The sequence below is a fragment of the Morus notabilis genome, unplaced genomic scaffold, assembly GCF_000414095.1.
Source record: "Morus notabilis unplaced genomic scaffold, ASM41409v2 Scaffold1315, whole genome shotgun sequence".
In the NCBI taxonomy this organism is placed as follows: Eukaryota; Viridiplantae; Streptophyta; class Magnoliopsida; order Rosales; family Moraceae; genus Morus; species Morus notabilis.
Genome location: NW_010361046.1, coordinates 574267 through 585175, shown reverse-complemented (window position 1 = coordinate 585175; position 10909 = coordinate 574267). Strand labels below are relative to the sequence as shown.

General features: G+C 34.1%; 1 protein-coding gene across 1 annotated transcript; it reads right to left on the bottom strand.

The window, feature by feature from the left end:
- Nucleotides 1-268: 268 nt before the first annotated feature.
- Nucleotides 269-6635, bottom strand: LOC21400982 (AT-rich interactive domain-containing protein 4). The gene is made up of 15 exons (XM_010098245.2): nucleotides 5869-6635; nucleotides 5505-5693; nucleotides 4932-4985; nucleotides 4699-4787; nucleotides 4128-4404; nucleotides 3915-3971; nucleotides 3608-3639; nucleotides 3244-3379; nucleotides 2985-3161; nucleotides 2239-2862; nucleotides 2000-2137; nucleotides 1808-1906; nucleotides 1397-1497; nucleotides 1132-1222; nucleotides 269-983 (listed from the first exon to the last, which is right to left on the bottom strand). Exons 1-15 carry the CDS (start codon nucleotides 6016-6018, stop codon nucleotides 858-860), a joined length of 2340 nt encoding a protein of 779 aa, XP_010096547.1. The 5' UTR covers nucleotides 6019-6635; the 3' UTR covers nucleotides 269-857.
- Nucleotides 6636-10909: the final 4274 nt, after the last annotated feature.

Genomic DNA, 10909 nt, shown 5'->3' with positions numbered 1-10909 from the left:
CAGTGATAGCAACATCTCCTTCTAAGAGGATTTTAGCATGGGTTGGACAAAAATTTATCCAATCTAGTCCTTTAAAAATGTTCACCAACCGCAGAATTAAAATTTAATCCTATCTAATCTCCCTAAACCAGCATAGCAAACAGGCGCAGTACGTGCAAATTTGTGAACTTCAACAGAAAATAAGATGTCCATTGCAACCTTTTCCTACATATTAAGCACAAATTTGTGTTCTTAGCTTCCAGTATTTCCCATATTATTCATGAAAATGCACGTACAAAACCATTTTATTGAGGTAAAAGTTCCTCGCACTATCAATTCTTTACAAGTTCAAGAGTCGCAAAGTTAACCCCATCAAACGAGTATGTAACCATTATGATGCGTCAACTTGATTCAACACAATCATAGATTAACACAGTAACCATTGGCTTCATTAGAAACTAGATTAGTAATAGATGTCCATTTGGGAAAATGGAAATATGTATATATATTTTACAACCACCCTTTCCTATAACATCATGGATTTGTCGACCGAAACCCCACAAAAAGCCCAATCCCCAAAATAGAAAAGAAAAACAAAAAACAAAAGAGACAAAAATGAAGTTTCCTGGCTACAACTAGGATAAAGATATTCCTACATTAGTATGCTCTATACTTTGCCTACTTCATGTCCACTCTCCCCTCTCTTCTTTCTCCTCCTATTCCCTTACTTCCACATGTAGCAGTGTGACCATCATTGAAGTGGAATGAATATCGCAATCCCGATATTCCAACAAAATAAACAATTCCTCGTACAGGCCAGGGGAGAAAGCGACCTTGTAATCAGAGAGCGAAATAATAAAAACCAATGCAAAAATGAATTATAGTGCCCGTGAGACGGTTAGTCCTTGAGAAAATCCGTTCGATACTTTCTGCGATTTCTTCTTGAAATTACTGACGCTGCAGTGCGGACATATGTATTCGAGCCCGTCTGTTTTCGCATAATCCTGCATTCCAAGAACAAATATGATTATACAAACAATTAACAACGTGCAGTTCGCTCGAATCATTGACAAAGACTAAGCCAATACATACAGAGATAAAGACAACTAGTTTGGTGTTAAAAGGTGATTGTTATGGAGTGAGAAATGATACCTTAAAGGCACCAAGACCCTGCCTTCTGTCGCAACCAAAATGGGCCCACTCACCACATATGCCACAGTTTACCCAATCCCCTGCTGCACTACTGTAGAACACAAGGAAAATCCCATCGTAAGCAAACTTCAATTTTTTTTTTAAATTTATTTTATGTATGTATATATATATATAGATATATTGTTGTGCTTGCAATTGCAACTAAATCATAGTTGACTATGCCAAGAATTTAATCACAAAGAATAACATGGCATAAAATCCGAACCTGTGACATAATAAACAGCACTCTCCATCCACGTCATCATGAGCCAATTCATACTCTAGAAGGTAAGTTTCATAATGCCTTTTTAGCGTATTTCCGACACCCTGTAAAGACAAAATAATAGTTATGGAGATTTAAGTATTATATTTTGTTTTTTAAAGAAAATCTAATACAAAAGATTTGTGTCGTAAATGTACCACTTTCGAAGTAGACATAAAAATATTAATTTAATGCCCTACAAGAATCTTCTGCAAGTAATCGTGTTTGCATCATACTTTGTTCCCATTTCTGCACCAATATCTTATTTTTTTCATCCTTCATCCTACTTCCTACTTTGTAATTTTCATAACTTTTTTTTTCCAATTTTTTATTTCTAAAAAAAAGTTGGAACCGGAGCAAGAATATTGGACATACAGTCATTCTATTGGTCATTGTGTAATTGCGCATCTTAGAGAAGATTTGCCCCTTCCAATTGATGCCATTACCAACATGAAAACCACCTCTGGTAACCACCTGAAAACACCAGTGACAAAAACTTTTCAATCTGAGAATTCTTCCAGTAAAAAGCTCTAGAATTTAGAAGACAGGTTCAGGTCAAAGGGTCACCTCTTTATACAAATTGTAGAGATCAAGACGCTTTCCATTGAGTATGGCATCTGGAAACTCCGCAAGCCCACTTTGAGGAATAAGACGGGTATGTCCTCGAAGAATCAAAAACTGCATCACATCCTTCAAAAACTCCTCCTGCACATGAAATACGACTATTAGAGAAATTAGAGCAATACTTGGATGGTTCACAGAGGACCAAGTTTACTTTGAAATCATTTCAAAAGAACACAACTAACCTCTGAGCAAGTATGTATTGAGCTCCTACCACAACCATGTTTCTTCAAAGGCAACGGATTCAAGGAAATAATTTGCTTAGCCTGTGATGAGCTTGAAAATGATTTTCGTTGGGCAGAAGGAGTTAATCCTACAATACTGAGCTTTGTGGGTGGAGCAACTGGAACAATAGCCTTAACTTGGCCTCCATCATGTCCATCTGCCTCAGAAATTCCAGAAAACGGTGTCATCTTAGGGCGCCGAACATGAGGAATAGGCCTCATTGCAGCAACTTTCAATCTTTGCCTCGCTGGAAGTAAGGGCAAGCTGACTCCATTGCTCGGCCCCCTCTCCTTGTCCTCTTCCTCTGATTTAGAAACAACTTGGTTTGGAACCCGGTGACCATCATGAGAGCCCGGGCTTGTTTCTTGAGACCTCTTCCTACTAGGAGCAGGTGGTCTCAACCAAGGAGGAGGATTGCTGAAAACCAAGTCATTTGAGATCTCTTTCCCCTGACTTGAACAAAAGAAAAGCAGGCGTTCAGCATCTTCTTTCTCAAAAGAAGCAACTGGTATTCCCTGGATGCTGGCAATTCCAAGTGCCACTAAACTATGATAAGAAACATCTGGTGCTAGCTGCCTCAAAACCTGGAAATGTAGCCATAAACAAACACATTAATTACATTAGATATCAAAAGAAATAGAATGGCTTCCTTTTCCTTATCCAATAACACAAAGCTCCTAGAGAGAGAGAGCACATAGTTGAAAACCTGAGAAGCCCAGGCAGGAACCTTCATGCAAACTTCGAACACTGTTGCTCCACAAGCAATGGAAGCAGATTTCCGAGGCTCAGACAGAGGTAGTTTGTTACCCTCACTTGCCGTGGGAAGTGCACGAACTAGTTGGCTATTTTCAATTATTTCATTCTTTATATGATTCTCCAATAGCTGAAAATGAACAAAGAATACAAGGTAAAACACCAATCGCTTCAAAAGAGCAACATTTCCACATAAACTTCTTTAGCATTACCTGATCATCAAAGCAAGTTTGCGCACTACCCGACAATAAAATTGAAATGTGTGCACAACTACAAGTTGATAAATCACATCTCATGGTCACAACACCACGAGAAAATGTCCCTGCCTGAAGCGGTGGTGGAGGAGCACTGACAACATTATAGTGGTATTGTTAATGGAATAGAAAGATTTACCAAGAGCATAAGCAGGCAGACAACTCCACTTATCATTAAAAATAAATAAATAAATAAGAACTTCTCTTGATGGAAGAAAGTTACAGACACCCACAATGGATCCTTTGTAAATGGTTATGGACCAACCAACTGGTAATGATAAATACACGTAAATGTAGAAAATATTTCAAAGATGCAGCATACCTGAATTTGCCATGAAGCCTGCCCCCACGTATCTAAAAAAAAAAAAAAAACAGGAGAAATGAAAACCAGAATGTGAGAACTTCTTGCACCAATAAAAATCCTAGAGAGGCAAACGGAAAAAGACCAAGCAAATTACGATTCAATTTCCTAAGAAAACGACTCCTCCAAATAAGGACATTGCACTTGATGCGTGGAACAAATTTTTAAGGAAGAATTTTCACGAAGACAAATTTCTCCCATTATGAAGGAAAAATGAAAACATAAGCAAATCAAGGGACTCAATCCAGGCAACCAAAGTATCACTTACTTCAATGTTCAAGAGGGCATTCAGACCATCTTCCAAAGGTTCTAATACGCTTTCATCCTGAAATACGTGATGGTGAATACGAAAATAAGTAGAGTATCTCATGTATCGAAAAATGGATGGTATGTCCGTGACAGAATATGCTTGCATGAGTTAAAAAAACTACAAACCTAATTATTTGGAAATGGTTAAAGGAAAAGGTACGACTGAGCTTACCAACGTGGATGGCACTCCACAAACCAGAAACCTTAAGCTCAAGTCATCGTCATGTATCTTTATGGCCGGGAGTGTATCCAAAGAACCATCTTCATCGTCCTCTACATCAGCTGCAGGAGGATCAACATTGATTTTTAAACGGTCTCCAAGAAGACATGGCCCTTGCTCGTCACTGATTTCATGGCCCTTAGAAGGAAGGACATGGTTGTTTCGTACACAGTACAGCCTAAAGGAAGCATATGCAAGTTGGAAAGCATCCCAGGCATGGGTTGATGAACTGAAATTCACAAAACAAATTATTATAAACTGTAACCTCAAGCCGCTTCTGGGCTTATAAATAAAACGGTTGTATCAGATGCCTAGGATAACGCGTGTCATCAAGAATTAGAAGAATGACATCCAAATACCAGACTAATGATCTACAGGAGGAGAAATAAATTTTTTACTGTTTAGTTCTCATTGTTATACAGCACAGTGTACACTGTACACTGATATTTACATAGATAAAGTATTTGAAGAAGCAAATCTTGCAGATGATTTATAAATATAAGAAGATTCAAGGATTATATACCTCTTTACAACTGAAAGTAATGCGTTACGAAAGTGACAAGCAGCATGGCGAGAAAATCTGTCCTTCCAATATATCACATAAGGAACTCCCTACAGAGAAAAGCATCCGGAGTCAATAAACCAGACATCCTAACCATTTATCTTGCAGGCTTCTTTACTTGGCTCTTAAAATCACTATTGCAATAATCGTTAGCAATAAATTTCAAAATAACAAGTGCATGTAGAAGAAAAGACCTTCGAGTGAAGCTCTTCTGCCAACTCCTCACAATCTGGTATCTCCAAATAAACCTGCATCAAAATTTGAAATAGATGGGATCAAATGCACAAAGTAAAAGAAGCACATATTACAGAGAGAACATGGGAAATAAAAAGAATGCAAACTACATACAAAATACAATAGCCGTTCCTAAAATATCTTCATAGCTTACAAGTTTAACGACTAGTAACCCCTGAAATATGTATCTATTTCGTACTTGCAATGATAACTATACATTCTTAATTCTAGACACTGCTACTTTTTGCATTAATTCATGCTTTCTTTGTCCTTAGACTTTCTTTCCACAACCTTAACATTTGTCAACAACAACAATACAATAAGGGGAATTTAAAAGTTACATTTACAACTTCACGGGTTTATAAGAACTGTATGATTAACATACGCTCAAATTTAGCACTAAACGGACCAAATAGGCATTCCGATAATAAAGATAACAAAAATGCAGAGAATCATCATTTGCAAAAGAGAACAGGCCATGTATACAGCAATGCAAAATGAACTTTACAAGCACAAAAGAGATATTTACACACCGTGGTAGGCAATGTAGTGCCAAAGAGCTCCGACACTGATTCAGGGGTCGACAGGTCGACATCTCCCCAAACCAGAGGCCCAACCTCATCATTCGCAAGCTGTTCTCCTTGCAAGTATACAAGATTTGGCTTATATGATTCAAGGAGTTTAGAGAACTCCTCTTTGCTTGGGCTGGTCAGAGTTTGAACCTGCATTATAAGCAGCAACTAACTTAATGCAATATCCCAAACAAACTGATGTGAATGCAAGATTTTCATTAACCTTCTAATCTAAGAACAACTATATATATATATATATATATGTGTGTGTGTGTGTGTGTATTCAAATGCAATATAAAGAATCATAAGAAACTGAAATTTTCACCTCCAAACGGCCTGAAGAGATCAACTCCGGGAAGGGATACAGCGACCGATTCTCCGGCACATCCTTTTTGCGTTTGGATTCAGAGACGTTCCCACAAGTGACTGCAAGAAGACTACAAGTTTGTTTCGAAGAACCCTGAGAATGAAACATTTAATTTTTTTCTTTTTCCTTTTTCCCAATGCCCAGATAGCAAAAAACTTCCTTTAGTTGTGGGAAGCCCTCAACGTCCTCAGAGAAAAACTATAATTGGAAAAACCATGACACCCAACCAGATTACAGCATCAATTTCCCCAACAAAGAATACTTGCAAAATCACAAATTTTCACTGCCCAGAAGAAGAAATCAGATCAAAACAGTGCTTAAAACGACTTCACAAGACAAAACCCAGAAATCTTTCGCACAAATGCCCTCAAAATCAAGGTCAAATCTCATGACGAAGAACTCGGGGAAAAAAAAGAGCAAAAAATCAACCAATTTTGGCCGACTGATCGAAATCAAAGTGGTAAACCCTCAAAAACTGAAGGAAATCGACGAATCGAGCGAGAAAAGAGGGAAATTTTCATCAAGGGGAAATTGGAAAAAAAACCCACCGATCCAGATGAGAAAAAGAGGAACTTTCACGAACCCCAGATGAGGAAATCAAGAAAAATCAACGACCCACAACGCCCGAGTTCGCACCTCCTATAATAAAATCATAAACAAGCAAGAAAATAGAAGAGTAAAGTATAGGCAAAAAAAAGAAGAAAAAGAAGTAAACCCTAGGCCCTTAAAAATCAAATCAAAATCCCCAAAAGAAAAAAAAAATCCGTGTAAAAAGAATCTTACTTCTTTCTCAACAATAAGAATTAAGAATTATTATTATAAATTACAACTCCTCCTCTGTCCAAACACTTATCCGAAATAAACACGGACAATCAAATGCTCACAGCACTCAAAATTAAATAAATTTAATTAACATAAATGAGGTGTAGGTGTCAGGAAATTACTCAGGTCAAACATAACAAAAAGAATTGAAACAGAAACACCAATAATTATTAAAAGACCACTTTTTTATTTATTTTTTTGACGAACTGATAAAAAGGTAAACATTCCTGATTGGTGACAGAACAAACAAAACAAAAAAATGTTTGCTTTGCTTAGTAGTCTCTCTCTCTCTCTCTCTCTCTCTCTCGCATGTACATATACATTTAATAAAAACAAAAGTTAATTTCTTAGGAATTGAACAAAACCCAAATCATCAAAATAGTAGCACGTTCCAATAATCCCCATAAAGAAAAATTTTGCCTTTTTTCTGATAGCTCCCCACAAGATTCGGAAATAGCCAAGGTGGTAAAGTTACATAAACATTACATCATTTTGGTTCTCCTTTTCTTTTATATATGGCGTTTTGGTTTATTGATAATTCCCCATAGCTGAAAGCTCATTCATTTTTCTTTTTCTTTTCTTTTCTTTTTCCCAGTTTTCTCTTCATCACGATCTCCTTCCCACCTTACGCGCGTGGACACACACGCACGCAATCTTCTTGGCTCGTCAAATTAAGCAAAGAATTGTTGTAGCGGCTCTTGGTGATGAATGATGATTAATTCGCGTGGGATTTAAGTAATATGCAACTTTTATACGTCTTGAATCTGAGAGGTAATCTGTAACTGTACACACACACACACACATGTCCCATTAGAAAAAGACAAATCTATGTATGAGGCGATAAAAATTTTTCCTTTTCTGAATTAGAGTGCAAGTTCGATTGATATTTGATACACATTATATATTCATAGCACGTGTAAAGGTGTAATAAACTGTAAAAAGTGTGCATTTTCTTTTTCTTTTTCCTTCCTGGGTTTTGACGTTTTGTTGCGTTCTCATATTTGATCCAAAATTTACAACTTTTATGAGGTTCACATTACAGGAAAGTGATTGTAGACTTGGGGCACATTGTTTTGCTTTTTCTAGTCATTAACGATTTTAACTACTATTTTAAATGTCACACTCATGAATGAATCAGACAATTACAAGTATGAGTTCAATCATAAAATTTTTCTTAAAATAAAAATGAAAAAAAAAGTACAACCATGGGCCATGGCAATTTATTTACTTATTTTTAAGAACACCACAGGATTTTTAAAAAAAAAAAAAAAATTTAATGTTAGAACACCGGGGGAATTTGATTTTGGGACATATAGGAACTGACTTAAACGTATTAGAATTTAGCATCAAATTGTAAAGGGAAGGGATTTTCCAAAATAGTATCAGGCAAAAAATAGAAAATAAAAAAATATATGCTCATATGATTATTATGAAGCCTAGCTGCTATTTGCAAATTTGGTAGATGACAAATTTTAAAATTCTCACTTTACATTATCCCTGCTATTCAAGATCAAGATATACGTATGTGTATAATATATAAATACAACAAAATTTTTTGTGGTAACTAATAACTACTGTTCTTAGAATATATGTAGAATATATATTAAATTTTCTAAGAAAATACCGTTTTGATAAATAGAATTAAAATCACGTTTTCAAAGCCAGCAACTGTTCCACACCACAAACTTTCAACCACTGACTGACTTTCCTCCCTCCACGACCCATCCATCACCGTTAAGGCTTGACTTGAGCTGTTAGTGTTGCAACGAGTTATTTTAGAAGCTGCGCAATGTGTTGACTTGAGCTTTTACTGTGCAACAAGTTATCTGCGCAATGTGTTAAATGCTGTGTTTTTCTTGTCAGTTACACTCCTATAAAATTCCATAATGAGGTGAATATATATATATATATATATATATATTAAAAAAACAAAGATGTATATACTGTGAGTCCAAATCTACTGTATACATTTTCCTGTTCTACTTATTATCACTTCATTACTATTTATCATGTGATTTAAATTTAACAACTTTAAATAGAAATAAAATGTTAAAAATTAAGTAATTAAATAAGATATCAAAATTTTATTAGAGTGACAATAATTTAGGACCGGGATAAAATTGAGAACAGAGATAGAAATTAAAGATAAGAATAGAATTAAAAAGACAAATAGAAACAAGATAAAGAAGAATTACGAGGTGATAGAAATAGAGGGACAACAAAATTTAAGAGGAAGAAATAAAAAGCTCAATATTTATTGATCATCATCAAATTATCTGAATAAGAATTACAACCACTGTGTAATTATAGATATTTTAAAAATGATCTTAGCATAATTCAAAATACTCATAGATAAACATGATCCTAACTTAAATTAAAAATAAAATATAAAATATATCCTAATAAACAATTATAAAATTTAAATTAAAAATATAATCATGATATTAACAAGAGATTTGAACTCATATATGCTATTATAGAAAGAGAGAGTTGCGTTCAGGATTAATAATGGAAAGTAGTTGGTAGATATGAATTTATCAATCCACAGCTACATATGTTTAAATTCCTTCTCATCGGATCTATATGTGTGATCTTATACTGTTTGTAATTAGTTAGTTAATGGTGGGTCGACAACCATAATTAAGAAATAATTGCATATGTCGTTTATGTTTTTCATATACGTGTACGTAAAAGGAAGACGTTTGTTTTTAATGTCCTTCTAATTTATCAATCAAAGGGAACTGCAACATGATATATATATATATATATATATATATCACTTATAAACCTAAACGATATTGTATAGATAGACCCAAATACTTGACAGCTCGAAGTTTTATGGCCAACCGGTATTTGAAGCTCCAAATTAGAAACGAGAAGGATCAAAAAGGAAAAAAAAAAACAATTAGGCATGAAGAATCCATTTCAATCAGTACAAGAACATGGCTTGCCGGATATAACGGGCGCGTTTAGAACTCATTTTAAAATAATTTTATTTTTTGTATGAAAATAAAAATGAAAACGTTTTCAATTTAAGATAAAAATTATTTTTAAAAATGCGTTTAGTAGTTTTATCAAAAGATAAACAAATTCATTAATGTCTCTCTTTTTCTCTCTCTGCTCGAAAGAGGAGAAAATGAAAACAAAAAATGAAAAACAACTTAAAATTGTTTTTCATTTCTCTCTTATTTTACATTAAATTAAAAAATCATTTTCATTTCTGTTTTTTGTTTTTATTGCGTCAAATGCCGTTTTGAAAACGTTTTTATTTTTTTTATCTCGAAAAACGTAAAAAATAAAAACAGAATCAATTCTAAACACGATCAATATTTAGGCGGATAAAGAAATTAAAAAGTAATAAGTTCGTATTTTAATAAAATAACAGGATTACTTAATACTTACTCCTTCAAGATGTTCTCTTAATTAAACATAAATATGGGCGAACAATATCCAACAGTTTGGTGGAATTGCGCAATTGCCTAAACGACAAATAGATTAGGTAATAATAACCTTAATAATGAAAATAGAAAGCTTTCTCAACACATTCACTTTCTATGTAGTCATCATCAATGGTATTTTGTTTGCAGCTCCTTTTGGAGCGATGAATCTCATCATCACCGTTCAATAAAATCGCGATAAGTACTGGTACAACTTTTAAAGAGATAGAGGCTTAGTTTGGTATTGCTGCGGATTTTAAAAAAATTGTTTTTAGTTGTGCTGAAAGAAGAAGCAGCTGTTACAAGAAGCAGCGGAGTGTTTGGTAAATTGTAATTATAGTAGCTGTGCTGATTCTAAAATCAGTGTAATAGTGTTTGGTAAATTTTGATGTTAAATTGCTGTGGGTATGTAAAATGATTAAAATAGACTTGGTATGCAACTTAAATATATTAATTGTTTTTGAAATATATTAATTGTTTTTTATATTTAGAAATATTTATTTAACTTAAAAAAAATATAATGCTATAATTTTGAGTTTTTTAATAATAAATTTATGATAATTAATTCTTTTTTTTATTTCTTTATTCACAATATAATTACAACTAAAAGGAGCATTAGTAAGGAATCAATTTGTTGAACAAAAAAGTACATTTCATATTCAAAAAACTGACAGAGTCATTAAAAGAATTAAATCGTGTTCATTAAACTTGTCACAATTTGATCTCGTACTTCAACCATT